Genomic DNA, 20,437 nt, shown 5'->3' on the forward strand with positions numbered 1-20,437 from the left:
TATCAAATGCTTTTTCTGCATCTATTGAGGTCATTTTTGTCTTTTCTTTTGTTGATGTGGTGTATCACATTGATAGATTTGCTTATGTTGAACCATCCTTGTGACCCTGGAATGAATCTACATTGATAATGATGTTTGATCCTTTTTATGTGTTGTTGGCTTTGGTTTGCTAATATTTTGTTGAGGATTTTTGCATCTATGTTCATCAGTGCTACTGGCCTGTAATTTTCATTTTTTGGTAGTGTCTTTGTCTGGTTTTGGTATTGGGGTGATGGTGGCTTCATAGAATGACTTTGGGAGTCTTCTTTCCTCTTCAATCTTTCAGAAGACTTTAAGAAGGATTAGTATAAGTTCACCTTTGTATGTTTGGTAGAGTTCCCTAGTGAAGCCATCTGGTCCTGGACTTCTGTTTGCAGGGAGGTGTTGTTTTGGTTTTGTTTGTTTTTGTTTTTACAGATTCTATTTCACTTCTAGTAATAAGTCTGTTCAAATTATCTATTTCTTCTTGATTCAGTTTTAGTGGGCTGTATGTTTCTAGAAACTTATCCATTTCTTCTAGGTTGTCCAATTTGTTGGGATATAATTGTTCATAGTATTCTCTTAAGATTTTTTGTATTTCTGTGGAGGTATCAGATATTATTTCTCCTCTTTCACGTCTCATTTTGTTTATTTGGGACCTCTTCTTGGTGAGCCTGGCCAGTGGTCAATTGTGTTTATCCTTGCAAAAAACCAGCTCTGGGTTTTACTGATTTTTCTCTACTTTTTAAAATCTCTTTTTTTTTTTGACTTCCTGTCTGATCTTTATTATTTCCTTCCTTCTGCTAACTTTAGGTTTTATTTGTTCTTCTTTTTCTAAATCTTTTAGGTGGTAAGTTAGGTTGTTTGAGATTTTTCTTATTATTTGAGGAAAGCCTATATTACTATGAACCTCCCTCTTAGGATTGCTTTTGTTGCATCCCACAGATTTTTGTATGGTTGTGTTTTCATTGTCATTTGTCTCAAGGTATTTTTAAATTTCTTCTTTGATTTCAAGTTGATCCACTGGTTTTTTAATAGCATGTTGTTTAGTAATGATTTTTTTCTTGTTTCTCTTTCTATGGTTGATTGCTAGTTTCATGCTGTTGTAGTCATAAAATATGCTTGAAATAATTTGTCCTCTTGAATTTGTTGAGGCTTGTTCTGTGTCCTAGTATGTGGTCTATCCTAGAGAATGTTCCATGTGCACTTGAAGAGAATGCGTATTTTGGGTTTTTTGGATGTAATGTCATAATATCAAAATTAAAATATCAATTAAGTCTAACTTTTCTAATGTGTCATTTAGGATCTCTGTTGCCTTGCTTATTTTCTGTCTGGAAGATCTGTCCACTGATGTCAGTGGGGTGTTAGAGTCTCCTACTATTATTGTATTCCCATCAATTTCTCCCTTTATGTCTGCTAGTATTTGTTTTATATATTTGGGTGCTTCTATATTAGGTGCATATATGATGATGAGTGTAAAATCCTCTTCCTGTATTGATCCTTTTATCATTATATAGTGTCCTTCTTTATCTTTCTTTATAACCTTTGCTTTAAAGTCTATTTTGTCTGATATGAGTATTGCAAGTCTCACTTTCTTGTCATTTCCATTTGCATGAAATATCTTTTTCCATCCCCTCACTTTTCAATCTATGTGTAGGCAGCACATTGTAGGCTCTTGTTTTGTTATCCAGTCTGCCACTCTCTTGTCTTTTGATTGGAGCATTTAGTCCATTGATATTTAAGGTAATTATTGATATATATGTATTTCTTTCCACTTTAAACCTTGTTTTCCAGTGGATTTTGTATTTCTTCTTTGTTCCTTTCTTTTTCTGTTTTTCGTTTTGTAGTTTGAAATTTTTCTTTTGCACTATGCTTGAGTTCTCTATTTTTTGGTTTTTGTGAATCAACTATATGTTTTTGATTTGTGGTTACCCTGTTTTTCAAGTATGTTAACCCATTACTATAACTACTTGCTTTAGACTGGTAGTCATATAGGCTCAAACACACTCTAAAAACAGCCCCTACATTTTCTTACTCCCCCCACCGACATTTTATGATTTTGATGTCCTCTCTAACATCTTCATGTTTATACTTTTGCTGTTCATCATAGTTACCGTTGCTTGCACACAAAAAAGTTTGGGTTTTTTTTTTTTGCGATACGCAGGCCTCTCACTGTTGTGGCCTCTCCTGTTGTGGAGCACAGGCTCCGGACGCACAGGCTCTGGACGCACAGGCTCAGTGGCCATGGCTCACAGGCCCAGCCACTCTGTGGCATGTAGGATCTTCCCGGACTGGGGCATGATCCCGTGTCACCTGCATCGGCAGGCGGACTCTCAACCACTGTGCTACCAGGGAAGCCCCAAAAGTTTTTTTTTAATCTACGCACTGCCTTATTTAAGGGATTTATTTTCCAATTGTGATTTTTCTCTTTCCTATAGATTCTTGCTTCTTTTCTACGTATGTATGTATGTATGTATTTAATTATGCTGCACTGCGCAGTTTGCAGGATCTTAGTTCTCTGAGCAGGGATTGAACCTGGGCCCTGACAGTAAAAGTGCTGAGTCCTAACCACTGGACTGCCAAGGAATTCCCTACCTCTTTTCTATTTAGAAAAGACCTTTCAATATTTCTTTCAGGTTAGGTTTAGTATTGCTATATTCCTTTAGTTTTTGCTTGTCTGAGAAATTCTTTATCCTTCTATTCTAAATAATAATCTTGCTGTGTAGAGGATCCCAGATTGCAGGCTTTTTTGAATATATATTGCCACTCCCTTCTGGCCTGCAGTGTTTCTGTAGAGAAATCAGCTAATAGCCTTATGGGGGTTCCCTTGTAACTAACTCTTTGTTTTTCTCTTGCTACCTTTAGAATCTTCTCTTTAGCTTTAGCTTTTGCCATTTTAGTTATAACATGTCTTGGTGTGGGTCTGTTCAGGTTCATCTTGTCTGGGCTTCCTGTATCTGGATATCTGTTTCCTTCTTTACGTTTAGGAAGTTTTCAGTCATAATTTCTTCAAATATACTTTCAATCCTCTTTTCTCTTTCTTCTCCTTCTGGGATTCCTACTATGCATAGATTGGCTCACTTTATGTTATCTAATAGGTCTCATATATTGCTTTGATTTTTTTTCATTTGTCTTTACGTCTGCTGTTCTGATTGGGTGATTTCCATTATTCTATCTTTTAGATCACTTGTTCGTTCTTCTGCATTATTCAGTTTTCTATTTATTGCTTTCAGCTTGGCTTTCATCTCAGCAAATGAGTTTTCTAGTTTTAATTGGCTCCTCTTTATAGTTTCTAGTTCCATGTTATAGTGATCTGTATTTCTGTCAATAACCTTTCTTAATTCCTTCAGTATTTTTATTACCTCCCTTTTGAATGTGGGATCTAGTACACTGGAGAGGTCTGTTTCATTGTTCTTTCAGGGGATTTCTCCCATTCTTTTAATTGGGACTATTTCCTCTGGTTCTTTTTACTTATATTTCTCTGACTCTATGAATTTAGGAGAAACAGTCATCTACTGTGGTCTTTAAGGGCAGTTTTTATGTGGAAGAATTCCTGTGGAGCCTGCATGAGTCTAATATTTTTGGTGTGAGGGCTGTTTTTAGTATGGATGCCTGCTGTCTCTTTCCTTAGCATGTGCTGGCCATTATCCCGTTGATAGGGGGTGTGACTGGTGTTGTGGTGACCAGAGCCCATACTGGATATTGAGTGGGGCCTCCTCTTTGCTCTGTGGCTGTCACAGCCCTGTCAGGGGCAGGATCTGCTCCCCAGCTGTTGGAGTAGAAGCCCCCAGATCCAATTCTTAAGTGCAGTGTTTTGTAGGTGGAACTGGAGCACTTCCACTGGAAGAGGATCTGTAAGTATTCCTCCGCAGGAGCTGTCCACCAGAAAGTGAGCTCTGTGGTGTCACCTGTCACCGGTTGTGCACACTCACAAAGTACACTGTTGTTGGTACTGCCTTCGGCCCCATCTCAGTCCAGGGAATGCAGGCAATCGGCCTGAATGTCCCTCAGCTGCTGTGATCACAAAGCTGCTGGCACAGATCTGCCGAAGTCAGACATAGGGACCTGCCAGTCATGCACCTGGACCTGCCATGGGAGCTATGGAATCAGCACAGACCCTGGCCTGCCTCTGTGTGCACAGGCCCGCAAAGCCAACTGGTGCTAAATCTGAACCGACCCAAGGCTCAGGAGCACCAGTAATCCACTGAGATGTCCAGAAGGCCCTGAGCTAATAAAGGCACCAGTGTTGTAAATCCATCAGTCGCAAAGCTGCAAGCCCAGATTTCAGCCGTGCCTCTGAGTGTGGGCAACGGTCAGGACTTGCAAGCTCCCAGAGCTTGTAGAGGTGGAGCTATGCCTGCTGTGAGCAATGAGGAAAATGAGGCTGCTGTGGCAGGGGCTCATCCCTCCCTTTGCGTGTGCATTAACAATGGGGCTTCTATGTCATACCTGGGCTCAGTCCTGTGCATACCCCAAGTTGTGGCCTGGGCCACACTCCAGTCTCTTTGGGCTGTCTCCGCAGAGCCAACCTCAGTCCTCTCCCCAGGTTTGTCCTCTGAAGCCCAAGTTTCAGCACCCAGCCCCTGTACACACCAGCAGATGCATGTCGCAGACTGGGGAGTGCAGCAAGGCGGCCATGACTATGCTGGTCTCTCTCCATTCTGCCTGCCGCAAGCCAGTTGCTGCACTCTCCTCTGAACCTCTGACACTCCCTTTCTGCCCTGGCTAATCTTCCAGCCAGCAATGGGGGTTCCCAGGGTGAGGGAACCTCTCCTGTTTCACAGCACCCTCCCAGGGTATAGGTTGAACCCCAATTCCTTTTTTTTTTCGATTTCATCCTGCCCAGTTACATGGTGCTGTTTCTTGCAGCTCTTGTTGTATGAGATCTTTTGCCAGTGTTCAGTACTTATTCTGTGAGCAATGTTCCACATGTAGGTGTATTTTATATGTATTTGTGGGAGGAGGTGAGCTTCATGTCCTTCTACTTTGCCATCTTGATCTCTCTGGTACCGTTATTAATATGCTGTGTTTCTATATAATAGCAATAAATGTGTGCATACCAAAATTTTAAAATACAATATCATTTACAATTGCTTAAAAAAAAATCAAAGTTTAGTTTGCTTCCTTCTCAGTACCAAGTCAGTGGTTTTCCTAGCAGAAGTCTCTGGAGATTGATTCAAGATGGCGGAATAGAAGGAAGTACATGCTCTCACTCCCTCTTGCAAGAACACCAGAATCACAACTAACTGCTGAACAATCATCAACAGGAAGACACTGGAACTCACCAAAAAAGGTATCCCACATCCAAAGACAAAGGAGAAGTCACAATGAGACAGGAGGAGGGGTGCAAACACAATAAAATAAAATCCCATAACTGCTGGGTGGGTGACTCAAAAACTGGAGAACACTCACACCACAGAAATCCACCTGATGGAGTGAAGGTTCTGGGCCCCACGTCAGGCTTCCAAACTTGGGGGTCTGGCAATGGGAGGATGAATTCCTACAGAATTAGACTTTGAAGGCTAGTGGGATTTGATTGCAGGACGTTGACAGGACTGGGTGAAACAGAGACTCCACTCTTTTTTTTTTTTTTTTTTTTGTGGTACGCGGGCCTCTCACTGTTGTGGCCTCTCCCGTTGCGGAGCACAGGCTCCGGACGCGCAGGCTCAGTGGCCATGGCTCACGGACCCAGCTGCTCCGCGGCATGTGGGATCTTCCAGGGCCGGGGCACGAACCCGTGTCCCCTGCATCGGCAGGCGGATTCTCAACCACTGCGCCACCAGGGAAGCCCGAGACTCCACTCTTGGAGGGCACAAAGTAGTGTGCGCATCGGGACCCAGGGGAAGGAGCAGTGACCCCATAGAGACTGAACCAGACCTACCTGCTAGTGTTGGAGGGTCTCCAGCAGAGGCGGGGGGTGGCTTTGTCTCACCGAGAGGACAATGACACTGGCAGCAGAAGTTCTGGGAAGCACTCCTTGGCCTAAGCCCTCCCAGAGTCTGCCATTAGCCCCACCGAAGAGCCTGGGTAGGCTCCAGGGTTGGGTCGCCTCAGGCCAAAAAACCAACAGGGAGGGAACCCAGCCCCACCCATCAGCAGACAAGTGGATTAAAGTTTTACTGAGCTCTGCCCACCAGAGCAACAGCCAGCTCTACCCACCAACAGTCCCCCCCATCAGGAAACTTGCACAAGCCTCTTAGATAGCGTCATCCACCAGAGGGCAGGCAGCAGAAGCAAAAACTAGAATCCTGCAGCCTGTGGAAAAAAAACCATGTTCACAGAAAGTTAAAAAAGATGGAAAGGCAGACGGCTATGTTCCAGATGAAAGAACAAGATAAAACCCCAGAAAAACAACTAAATGAGGTGGAGATAGGCAACCTTCCAGAAAAAGAATTCAGAATGATGATAGTGAAGATGATCCAGGACCTTGGAAAAAGGATGGAGGTAAAGATCGAGATGATGCAAGAAATGTTTAACAAAGATCTAGAAGAATTAAAGAACAAACAAACAGAGATGAACAATACAATAAATGAAATGAAAAATACACTAGAAGGAATCAATAGCAGAATAACTGAAGCAGAAGAACAGATAAGTGACCTGGGAGATAGAATGGTGGAATTCACTACTGCAGAACAGAATAAAGAAAAAAGAATGAAAAGAAATGAAGACAGCCTAGAGACCTCTGGGACAACATTGAACACAACAACATTCGCATTATAGGGGTCCCAGAAGGACAAGAGAGATAGAAAGGACCCGAGAAAATATTTGAAGAGATTATTGTCGAAAACTTCCCTAACATGGGAAAGGAAATAGCCACCCAAGTCCAGGAAGTGCAGAGAGTCCCATACAGGATAAACCCAAGGAGAAACACACCAAGACACACAGTAATCAAATTGGCAAAAATGAAACACAAAGAAAAATTATTGAAAGCAGCAAGGGAAAAACGACAAATAACATACAAGGGAACCCCCATAAGGTTAGCAGCTCATTTCTCAGCAGAAACTTTACAAGCCAGATGGGAGTGGCATGATATACTTAAAGTGATGAAAGCGAAGAACCTACAACCAAGATTACTCTACCCAGCAAGGATCTCATTCGGATTCCATGGAGAAATCAAAAGCTTTACAGGCAAGCAAAAGCTAAGAGAATTCAGCACCACCAAACCAGCTCTACAACAAATGCTAAAGGAACTTCTCTAAGTAGGAAACACAAGACAAGGACCTACAAAAACAAACCCCAAACAATTAAGAAAATGGTAATAGGAACATACATATCAATAATTACCTTAAACGTGAATGGATTAAATGCTCCAACTAAAAGACACAGGCTTGCTGAATGGATAATAAAACAAGACCCATATATATGCTGTCTACAAGAGACCCACTTCAGACCTACGGACACATACAGACCTAAAGTAAGGGGATGGAAAAAGATAGTCCATGCAAATGGAAATCAAAAGAAAGCTGGAGTAGCAATACTCATATCAGATAAAACAGACTTTAAAATAAAGAATGTTACAAGAGACGAGGAAGGACACTACATAATGATCAAGGGATCAATCCAAGAAGATATTACAATTATAAATATATATGCAACCAACACAGAAGCACATCAATACATAAGGCAACTGCTAACAGCTATAAAAGAGGAAATAGACAGTAACACAGTAATAGTGGTGGACTTTAACACCTCACTTAGACCAATGGACAGATCATGCAAACAGAAAATAAATAAGGAAATACAAGCATTAAATGACACAACAGACCAGACAGATTTAATTGATATTTATGGGACATTCCAACAGAAAACAGCAGATTACACTTTCTTCTCAAGTGCGCACAGAACATTCTCCAGGATACATCACATCTTGGGACACAAATCAAGCCGTAGTAAATTTAAGAAAATTGAAATCGTATCAAGCATCTTTTCTGACCACAACACTATGAGATTAGAAATCAATTACTGGGAAAAATATGTAAAAAACAAAAACACACGGAGGCTAAACAATACGTTACTAAATAACCAAGAGATCACTGAAGAAATCAAAGAGGAAATCAAAAAATACCTAGAGACAAATGGCAATGAAAACACGATGATCCAAAACCTATGGTATGTGGCAAAAGCAGTTCTAAGAGGGAAGTTTAAAGCTATACAAGCGTACCTCAAGAAAAATCTCAAATAAACAATCTAACATTACACCTAAAGGAACTAGAGAAAGAAGAACAAATAAAACCCAAAGTTAGCAGAAGGAAATAAATCATAAAGATCAGAGCAGAAATAAATGAAATAGAAACAAAGAAAACAATAGCAAAGATCAATAAAACTAAAAGCTGGTTCTTTGAGAAGACAAGCAAAATTGATAAACCAACAGCCAGACTCATCAAGAAAAAGAGGGAGAGGACTCAAATCAATAAAATTAGAAATGAAAGAGGAAAAGTTACAACAGACACCACAGAAATACACACAGCATCCTAAGAGACTACCACAAGCAACTTTATGCCAATAAAATGGACAACATGGAAGAAATGGAAAAAAATCTTAGAAAGGTTTAACCTTTCAAGACTGAACAAGGAAGAAATAGAAAATATGAACAGACCAATCACAAGTAATGAAATTGAAACTGTAATTAAAAATCTTGCAACAAACAAAAGTCCAGGACCAGATGGCTTCACAGGTGAATTCTATCAAACATTTAGAGAAGAGCTAACACACATCCTTCTCAAACTCTTCCAAAAAATTGCAGAGCAAGGAACACGCCCAAACACATTCTATGAGGCCACCATCACCCTGATACCCAAACCAGACAAAGATGTCACAAAAAAAGAAAATTACAGACCAATATCACTGATGAATACAGATGTAAAAATCATCAACAAAATACTAGCAAACAGAATCCAACAACACATTAAAAGGATCATACACCATGATCAAGTGGGATTTATTCCAGGGATGCAAGGATTCTTCATTATATGCAAATCAATCAATGTGATACACCATATTAACAAACTGAAGAAGAAAAACCATATGATCATCTCAATAGATGCAGAAAAAGCTTTTGACAAAATCCAACACCTACTTACGATAAAAACTCTCCAGAAAGTGGGCATAGAGGGAACCTACCTCAACGTAATAAAGGCCATATACGACAAACCCACAGCAAACATCATTCTCAATGGTGAAAAACTGAAAGCATTTCCTCTAAGATCAGGAACAAGACAAGGATGTCCACTCTCACCACTATCATTCAACATAGTTTTGGAAGTCCTAGCCATGGCAATCAGAGAAGAAAAAGAAATAAAAGGAATACAAATTAGAAAAGAAGAAGTAAAACTGTCACTGTTTGCAGATGACATGATACTATACATACAGAATCCTAAAGATGCCACCAGAAAACTACTACAGCTAATCAATGACTTTGGTAAAGTTGCAGGATACAAAATTAATGCACAGAAATCTCTTGCATTCCTATACACTAATGATGAAAAATCTGAAAGGGAAATTAAGGAAACACTCTCATTCACCACTGCAACAAAAAGAATAAAATACCTAGGAATAAACCCTACCTAGGGAGACAAAAGACCTGTATGCAGAAAACTATAAGACACTGATGAAAGAAATTAAAGATGATACAAACAGATGGAGAGATATACCATATTCTTGGATTGGAAGAATCAATATTGCAAAAATGACTATATTACCCAAAGCAATCTACAGGTTCAATTCAATCCCTATCAAATTACCAATGGCACGCTTTACAGAACTAGAACAAAAAAATCTTAAAATTTGTATGGAGACACAAAAGACCCCGAATAGCCAAAGCAGACTTAAGGGAAAAAAACGGAGCTGGAGGAATCAGATTCCCTGACTTCAGACTATACTACAAAGCTACAGTCATCAAGACAATATGGTACTGGCACAAAACCAGAAATATAGATCAATGGAACAGGATAGAAAGCCCAGAGATAAACCCATGCACCTATGGTCAACTAATCTATGACAAAGGAGGCAAGGATATACAAAGGAGAAAAGACAGTCTCTTCAATAAGTGGTGCTGGGAAAACTGGACAGCTACATGTAAAAGAATGAAATTAGAACACTCCCTAACACCATACACAAAAATAGACTCAAAATGGATTAGAGACCTAAATGTAAGACTGGACACTATAAAACTCTTAGAGGAAAACACAGGAAGAACACTCTTTGACAGAAATCACAGCAAGACCTTTTTTGATCCACCTCCTAGAGTAATGGAAATAAAAAGAAACATAAACAAATGGAACCTAATGAAACTTAAAAGCTTTTGCAAAGCAAAGGAAACTACAAAGAAGACGAAAAAACAACCGTCAGAATGAGAGAAAATATTTGCAAACGAATCAACGGACAAAGGATTACTCTCCAAAATATATAAACAGCTCATGCAGCTCAATATTAAAAAAAACAAACAACCCAATCCAAAAATGGGCAGAAGACCTAAATAGACATTCCTCCAAAGAAGACATACAGATGGCCAAGAAGCACATAAAAAGCTGCTCAACATCACTAATTATTAGAGAAATGCAAATCAAAACTACAATGAGATATCACCTCACACCAGTTAGAATGGGCATCATCAGAAAATCTACAAACAACAAATGCTGGAGAGGGTGTGGAGAAAAGGAAATCCTCTTGCACTGTTGGTGGGAATATAAATTGATACAGCCACTATGGAGAACAGTGTGGAGATTCCTTAAAAAACTAAAAATAGAATCCCCATATAACCCAGTAATCCCACTACTTGGCATATACCCAGAGAAAACCATAATTCAAAAAGACATGTGCACCCCAATGTTCAGTGCAGCACTATTTACAATAACCAGGTCATAGAACCAACCTAAATGCCCATCAACAGACGAATGCATAAAGAAGATATGGTACATATATACAATGGAATATTACTCAGCCATAAAAAGGAACGAAATTGGGTCAATTGTAGAGATGTGGATTGATCTAGAGACTGTCACAGAGTGAAGTAAGTCAGAAAGAGAAAAACAAATATGGTATATTAATGCATATATGTGGAACCTAGAAAAATGGTAAAGATGAACCCTTTTGCAGGGCAGAAATTTGTTCTCTACATATGATATGCAGAGAACAAACGTATGGCACCAAGTGGGGAAAGCGGCGGGGATGGTGGTGGTGTTGGTGTGATGAATTGAGAGATTGGGATTGACATGTATACACTGATGTGTATCAAATGGATGACTAATAAGAACCTGCTGTGTAACAAAATAAAATAAAATTCAAAAATTAAAAAAAAGAAAATCAAAACTCCAAAATGCTAATGGAAGAAATCAAAGATGACCTAAATAAATGGAGAGACACAGAAGACACACAGTGTTCATATACTGGAACACTCAACATAGTAAAGATGTCAATTCTTCACAAATTGATATGCAGGTTTAATGCAATTCCTATCAAAATGCCAATAAGATTTTAAATATAGACATTATTATTCTAAAATTTATACATAAAGGCAAAGGAACCCAAACAGCAAAAACAGTTTTGAAAAAGAAGTGAGAGGAATCAATCTATATGATTTGAAGAGGTATTTTATAGGTAGACTAATCAATTATCAGAAAGTAGGATTGGTAGAGGGATAGACACCTAAATGAATGGAACAGAATAAAAAAACTCAAAAATACATCCACACAAATATACCCAAATAATTTTTGAGAAAGGTGCAAAAGCAATTCAGTGAAGAAACAGCCTTTTCAACCAGTGGTCCTGGAGTAGTTGGACCTCTGTAGGTTAAAAAATGGACCTCAACCTACTCCTTAACCCTTACATAAAAATTAACTCAAAATAAATCATAAACTTAAATGTAAAACTATACAAAACTTTAGGTAAAAAAACAGAAAACCTAGGGTTAGGCATTGAGTCCTTAGCCTGGATGCCCAAGCATGATATGTAAAAGGAAAATTGATAAACTGACTCCATCAAAATTAAAAACTTTTGCTCTGTGAAAGGCCCTGTGAACAGCATGAAAGACAAGGTACAGACTGTGAGAAAATATTTGTGAGCCACATATTTGATGAAGAGTATCTAGAATATGTAAAGAATGCTCAAAACTCAAATAAAAAAAAGAGAAACAATCCCATTAGAAAATGGGCAAAGACATGAACAGACGTTTCACCAAAGAGGATATACAGATGGTAAATAAGCACATGAAAATATGTTCAACATCATTAGCCACTAGGCAAACAAGAATTAAAACCACAATGAGATATCAGTACATATCTGTAAGAATGACTAAAATAAAGATAGTGACAACACCAAATGTTGTCAAGGATGCAGAGAAACTGGATCACACATACACTGCTGGCGGGAATGTAAAATGGTAGAGCCACTCTGGAAAACAGTTTGGAAGTTGGGCTTTCCTGGTGGTGCAGTGGTTGAGAATCCACCTGCCAATGCAGGGGACACAGGTTTGAGCCCTGGGCTGGGAATATCCCACATGCCGCAGAGCAACTAAGCCCGTGCACCACAACTACTGAGCCTGTGCTCTAGAGCCCGCAAGCCACAACTACTGAAGCCTGTGTGCCCTAGAGCCCGTGCTCCACAAGAGATGCCATCGCAATGAGAAGCCTGCATACCACAATGAAGAGTAGCCCCTGCTCGCCACAATTAGAGAAAGCCCACATGCAGCAACGAAGACTCAACGCAGCCAAAAATAAATTAATTTTTTAAAAAACAGTCTGAAAGTTTTAAAAAGAATTAAACATATGATTATCATACAACCTAGCAATTCCACTCTGGGCATTTATTCCCGAGAAATGAAAACTTATACTCACATAAAAACCTGTAAACAAATATTCATAGCAGCTTTATTCGTAATAGTAAAAAACTAGAAATAAAAAACTGGAAATCCAGATGTTATTCAACAGGTGAATGATTAAACTGTGGTACATCCATATCATGGAATACTACTCACAATAGAAAGGGTGAACTACTGATACACTCAACAACTTGTATTAATCTCTAGTGAATTATGCTGAGTGCAAAAGGCCAATCCCAATGGTTATATATACTGTGATTCCATTTATATAACACTCTGAAAATGAAAAATTGGAGAAATGAAGGGGAGATTAGTAGTTGCTAGGGGTTAATAAGCACAGGGGGTAAGGGAATGGGGTAGGAGGCAATTGGGTGTGGCTACAGAAAGACCACACAGGGATCCTTGTAGTGATAGAATTGTTCTGTATCTTGACTCTGTCAGTGTCAAATCCTGGTTATGACATGGTACTATAGTTTTGCAAGATATTATCACTAGAGGAAACTGGTAAAGGGTACAGACAATCTCTATTATTTCTTACAAATGCATGTGCTTCTACAATTATCTCAAAACAAAAAGTTTAATTAAAAAAGAAAAAAACAGGAACAAACCCATAAATCATATTATGTACTTACTGAGCATCTGTTATGTGGCCAGGTCCTATGTCAGGTACTCACATGAAATATTTCTTATTTTATTTTTCATGAACTGTATAAATATTATGCCTATTTCCTAAATGATCTTTCTGGTATACTGTTTCTCTGTGACACTAATAGTCTTCCTTGAGAAGTGTTCTGCAAAAAGGGTTCCTTAGTTAAGTAGTTTGAGAAACACAAAAACAATTATTTTCTTTTCTACTGTAGGATTTTTCAAGGCCTTTAATAAACTCATGTACATTATAAATATTCAAAAGGAGGCCATCACACACAGCTTTCCTCAAATTTCTTTAATTTTAGAACTCTTGGTTTCACGTGATGTCTATTAACAACTTACTTAAAGAATTAGTATTTCTTGCAATATACCATAATAAATGTTGGGTTATAAGTTTTCTATCAGTATACCTTCTGGAGTTGGGTTTTATGTGCTATTTCAGTTTAGGCTACAGATTTACCACCTAAGTGTACTCTTTTGATGATCCAAACTACTTACCATGTAACAATATAAATAGATCGAACTACTAATGTGAAGACCAACATTCCATACATGACCTGAAGAAGAAAGGGAAAATGAAGTTAGTAAAATCATGATTCTTTGGCAAAGGAAGTATATTTTGCCTACAAAAATAGTCCTCCCGGTTAAATGTAAACATTTATTATCTTTCATTACATTTTAAAGAACAGATGTATAATTATATAATGAAGAGTTATACTAACCTTTGAGGAAAGAGCCTTCTTGTGAATTATCAATATCAGAAGTCTCATGTCAATTTTAATTCTGGTTACATGAAATTTTAAATATCTGCTAAAACCTGAACAAATGCTGTATTTTTGCCTCATATTCCCTAGAGATCCTTTCCTTCTTGTTAGCTTCACTTTCAGCAAATGATTCTACTTCCCATTTTATAAATCTGAACTCTTTTAAACTCTCCTCCCAAGTGTTTCTGCATTCATATGCATCCTCTCCCTGCATTCTTTCTCCCATTCCTAGTTTCTAAAGAAAGAGGTGGCCATTTCTTCTTGACTGAGGTTAATCTACTCCCCTGTGTTCTTTATTCTATATGCTCCCACATCTTCCCAGACTTGGCTCCAACAACTAACCTCTTTCTCTTCTATACTGAGCACTGGATAGGTACTATTACCTGGAAACCTGAATCTAGTGGGAAATTTTAACTTTTAAAAGTGTGAAATATTAAATATAAGAAAACTGCATAGAATATAAATGTATAACTTAAATATTTATAAAGCCAATAACTGGGAAAGTACCATTCAGGTCAAGACACATGTTATCTCTTCCCAGTCCAACCCTCTCCCCTACTCCTTAGAGGAAAACACTCTTCTGACTTTTAAAATAAACACATTTTCTTGCTTTTCTTTACGTGTTTACTAACTTAAACTCGCGTCCTAAATATGCACTCCTAAATAAGTTTTTAAAATTTTAATTTACAATAGAATAATGTTACATACACTTGTTTTTGTTTTATCTTTTAGGATTCAATTATGTTGTATACGTAGCCACAGTTCATTCATTTTTGATATCACATAAATAAATACCACAATTTATTTACCAATTCTTGTATTGATGGACATTTTGAAGTTATTTCCAGTTTTCACTGCTATGAACATTTTTACCCATATATTCTAATACATACATACAAAAGTTTCTCCAGGGTATGTACCTAGGAATGTAAATACTGGGTCAGAGGATATATTATTATCAAAATTACTAAAAATGTCAAACTGTTTTCCAAAGTGGTTATACCATCCTTTACTCCAACCAATGTGTATTCTGAGTGTTTCTTTTATGCCACATACTCAAAACATGATATAGTCAGACTTCTAAATTTTTGTCAGTCTATGTGGTTTTTTTTTTTTTTTTTGCGGTATGCGGGCCTCTCACTGTTGTGGCCTCTCCCGTTGCGGAGCACAGGCTCCGGACGCACAGGCTCAGCGGCCATGGCTCACGGGCTTAGTTGCTCCGCGGCATGTGGGATCTTCCCGGACCAGGGCACGAACCCGTGTCTCCTGCATCGGCAGGCGGATTCTCAACCACTGCGCCACCAGGGAAGCCCTCTATGTGGTTTTTAATATTTCTCTGATTACAGGTTGAACACTGTACATTATGTTCACTGGCCAATTGATATCTATTGTTCAAACCTATTTTTTTATTTGGTTGTCTGTCATTTTCTTACTTACTTGTTCCTGTTTTAACTTTTAAAAACTTTAAAAATTAAAATATAACACACACACCAAGTGCTTAAAACATAAACACCGTTTGAGGATTATCACAAAACAAATATCTTTGCAATTTTTGACTTTGTAGGTCAAAAAACTGAACTTTGGCAGAATACCATAAATCAACCTCATACCCCTCTCTCAAGTTCTATACCCTTCTCTTCCCCAAGATTTACCACTATGCTAACTTCTCACATTAGAGTTCAGTTTTACCTGTTTTGAACCTCGATATAAATGGAACTCTGTTTTATATACTTGTGTCAAGCTTCTTTTACTCAGTATTGTGTTTGTGAGCCTCATTCAACTTGTTATATGAGCTGTGGTATATATCAGTGTTCATTGCTATCTAATATTCCATTATTTAAATATGTATATTTTATATATCCATTCTACTGCTGATGGACATTGGGGTCTAAGTTTTAGCTATTTATAATAATCCTGCTATAAACATATATAACATAGGAAGAACACTCTTTGACACAAATCACAGCAAAATCCTTTTTGACCCACCTCCTAGAGTAATGGAAATAAAAAGAAAAATAAACAAATGGGACCTAATGAAACTTAAAAACTTATGCACGGCAAAGGAAACCATAAACAAGACGAAAAGACAACCCTCAGAATGGAAGAAAATATTTGCAAATGAAGCAATTGACAAAGGATTAATCCCCAAAAGATACAAACAGCCCATGAAGCTTAATATCAAAAAAACAAACAACCTAATCCAAAAATGAGCAGAAGATCTAAACAGAGGTTTCTCCAAAGAAGGTATACAGATTGAAAGGATGCTCAACATTACTAATCATTAGAGAAATGCAAATCAAAACCACACTGAGGTGTCACCTCACATGGGTCAGAATGGGCATCATCAAGAAATCTACAAACAATAAGTGCTGAAGAGGGTGTGGAGAAAAGGGAACCCTCTTGCACTGTTGATGGGAATGTAAATTGATATAGCCACTATGGAGAACAGTATGGAGGTTCCTTAAAAAACTAAAAACAGAACTACCATATGACCCAGCAATCCCACTACTGGGCATATACCCTGAGAAAACCATAATTCAAAAAGTCATGTATTGCAGCACTATTTACAATAGCCAGGACATGGAAGCAACCTAAATGTCCATTGACAGATGAATGGATAAAGATGTGGCACACATATACAATGGAATATTACTCAGCCATAAAAAGAAATGAAATTGAGTTATTTGTAGTGAGGTGGATGGACCTAGAGTCTGTCATACAGTGAAGTAAGTCAGAAAGAGGAAAAAAAAAATACCATATGCTAACACATATATATGGAATCTAAGAAAACCAATGGTTCTGATGAACCTAGGGGCAGGATAGGAATAAAGATGCAGACATAGAGAACGGACTTGAGGACATGGGGAGGGGGAAGGGTAGGCTGGGACAAAGTGAGAGAGTACCATTGACATATATACACTACCAAGTGTAAAATAGATAGCTAGTGGGAAGCAGTTGCATCACACGGGGATATCAGCTCGGTGCTTTGTGACCACCTAGAGGTGGGATAGGGAGGGTGGGAGGGAGACGCAAGAGGGAGGAGCTATGGGGATATATGTATACATATAGCTTATTCACTTTGTTATACAGCAGAAACTAACACAACATTGTAAAGCAATTATACTCCAATAAAGATGTTTTAAAAAATGTGTGTGTGTGTGTGTGTGTGTGTGTAATTTTTGGTGTACATGTTCAGGGATTTCTACTGGGCATAGGCCTAGGAGCCAAGCTGCTGGATCATAGCGTATGCATAAATTCAAGTTTAGTAGTTTTTACAAACTCTTTTCCAAGGTGGTTATACCGATTAACACTCCCACGTGCAGTGTATGAGTGTTGCTTAATAGCCTTGCTAGTCAGCTCTTGGTACTATAAAGTCTTTTTTATTTTAGCCATTCTGTTGAGTACGTAGTGGTATTTCATTGTATTTTCAATTTTCATTTCCATGATGACTAATACAGATTGAATACCACTTCGTATGTTTATTGGCCATTTGGATATAATCTTTTGTGAAATGTCTCATCCATTTTTCTACTGGGTCTCCTACTTTTTTTATTGGTTTGTAGGAGGTCTTTACATATACTAGTCTTTGCTCGATTATACGTGTTGTGAATATCTTATTCCACTCTATAGTGTTATGTGTTCACTCTCTTTATGGTGTCTTTTTATGACCCTGAATTCTTAATTTTAAGATTAAATTAGTGTTGTCTGTGTCTTGTAATAATGGTATAGCTATTTATTTATTTAGGTATTCTTTAATGTCTGTAAATGTATTTTATAATTTCTTCCATATATAGGTCTTAGACATTTATGCTAGATTTACTCCTAGGTACTTCATAAATATTTTTAGATGATTATCATAAGTAGTAATTTTTTTTTTTTTTTTTTCGGCACACGGGCCTCTCACTGCTGCGGCCTCTCCCGTTGAGGAACACAGGCTCCGGACGTGCAGGCTCAGCGGCCATGGCTCACGGGCCCAGCCGCTCCGCAGCACGTGGGATCCTCCCGGACCGGGGCACGAACCCGCGTCCACCACATCGGCAGGCGGACTCTCAACCACTGCGCCACCAGGGAAGCCCAGTAGTAATTTTTAAATGTCATTTTCTACCTGTTTGATGCTATTATATATAAATACAATCATTTTTTTGCAAACTGCTTTTATATAATGTGACTTTACTTTTTAAAATCTCTTCTAATAATTTATTTGTAGAGTCCTTAGGTTTTCCCTATATACATTTGTATATCACTTGTGAATATTTACAGTTTTGTCTCACCCTTTTTAATTCAATAATTTTCATTTCTTTTTCTTGCTTAACTGAGTGGGCCTGCTCCCCCAGTACCATATGAATAGAATTGGTGGTAACAAGTACTGCTATCTCATGCTCAGTCTCAAAGAGAAAGCTTTCAATGGTTCATCACTAAGTGTTACATTGAGTGTAGGATTAAAAAAAATTTTTTTTAATAATCTTTATCAGATTAAGAAGCTTTTATTTCTAGTTTGCTAAGCGTTTTTAAAAATCATGAATATATTTTATCAAATACTTTTTCTTGAGATAATCATATAATTTTTGTCCTTTAATCTTTTATTATAATTTTCTAATACTGATTAATAATCTAACCAACTTGATACTCCAGGGATATATCTAATTTAGTCATGATGCTTGATTCTATTTTTGTTTATATTGGCTGATTTGGTTTGGAAATATTTTGCCTAGGACTTCTGCCTGTTATTTTAACTCTTTCAAACTCTCATTACTGGTATTAAAGTTTTGCTTGCCTCATACATGAGTTGGAGAGTATCTCTTCTTTTTGTTCTATTCACTATGAGAATCTGTGTAAGACTGGAATTATTTCTTCTTTTAATGTGTGGTAAACATTCTAGCAAAGTCATACTTGCACACAAATTTCTGACTACTGACTGAACCACTTTTCATTGTTATAGGACAATTCAGGTTTTGTATTCTCTGTAAGTTTCTACAGGTTATACTTTCTTTTTTAGGAATTTGTCCATTCAAAAAAATAAAAATGAAAAATGTAAATTTATTGGCATAAAGTTGTTCATAATATTCAATTAACTTTTTAATGTCGCCAGGACTTGATGTGATATCACTTTTTCATTTCTTCTTTTTTTAATATTTATTTTTTGGCTGCGTCAGGTCTTAGTTGCGTCACGTGGGATCTTTCATTGCAACGCACGAGCTCGCTAGCTGTGGTATGTGAGATCTCACAGTGCATGGGCTCATTAGTTGAGGTGCACAGGCTCTCTAGTTGTGGTGTGCAGGCTGCAGAGCACATGGGCTGATTAGTTGTGGCACGCATGCTCTCTAGTTGTGATGCATGGCCTCAGTAGTTGTGGTGCGCAGGCTTAGTTGCCCTGTGGCATGTGGGATCTTAGTTCCCTGACCAGGGATCGAACTGGCATCTCCCGCACTGCAAGACGGATTCTTAACCACTGGGCCACCAGGGAAGTCCCTTCGTATCTGATGTTGTTTGTGCTTGCCTTTTCCCCTCTTGATCAAATTCACCAAGGGTATGTTAGTTTTACTTGTCTGTTTAAAGAAGCAACTTTTGGCTTTGCTGATTCTCCCCATAGTATATTTGTTCTCTATTGTATTCCTTTTTGCTTTTATCTTTCGCTTCTTGAAATATACGCTATATCTTTCCATTTTTAGCCTTTTTTTCCTGGTACATACACTTTAAGGCTAGATATTTCCCTCCAAATATGAATTTTGCTGAATCCAAGTTTTTTTTAAATGTAGCCATTCTTTTATATACATATATATATTTATTTTGGCTGCTCTGGGTCTTGGTTGCTGCACATGGGATCTTCGTTGAGGCATGCGGCATCTTTAGTTGTAGCATGCGGACTTCTTAGTTGTGGCATGTGGACTTTTAGTTACAGCATGCATGCCGGTTCTAGTTCCCCAACCAGGGATCAAACCTGGACCCCCTGCATTGGAAGCACGGAGTCTTACCCGCTGGACCACCAGAAGGTCTCCCAAGTTTTAACATGTATTTATTTTCATTGATTCAATTCAAAATATTTTCCCATTTCTATGATTGGAAATTTATATATTTCTTTGATCTATATTATTTAAAATTATATTACCTAAATTCTAACATAATTGCATTACAGTCAGAAATTATATTCTGATTACAGTCCTTTGAAATTTGTTAAGACTTACTGTATGAGCAA

General features: G+C 38.0%; 1 protein-coding gene across 4 annotated transcripts in view; it reads right to left on the bottom strand.

The window, feature by feature from the left end:
- The window catches only part of ACER3 (alkaline ceramidase 3), a 188,134-nt gene that overhangs the window by 28,396 nt on the left and 139,301 nt on the right, over window positions 1-20,437 (bottom strand). For all 4 annotated transcript variants that reach the window (XM_059067786.2, XM_067038439.1, XM_067038438.1 and 1 more), the window contains one exon: window positions 13,979-14,037. In XM_059067786.2, the coding sequence (XP_058923769.1) occupies window positions 13,979-14,037 (59 nt within the window). The remainder of the gene's footprint in view (window positions 1-13,978; window positions 14,038-20,437) is intronic.

This window comes from Kogia breviceps, chromosome 7 (genome assembly GCF_026419965.1).
Source record: "Kogia breviceps isolate mKogBre1 chromosome 7, mKogBre1 haplotype 1, whole genome shotgun sequence".
Taxonomy (NCBI): Eukaryota; Metazoa; Chordata; class Mammalia; order Artiodactyla; family Physeteridae; genus Kogia; species Kogia breviceps.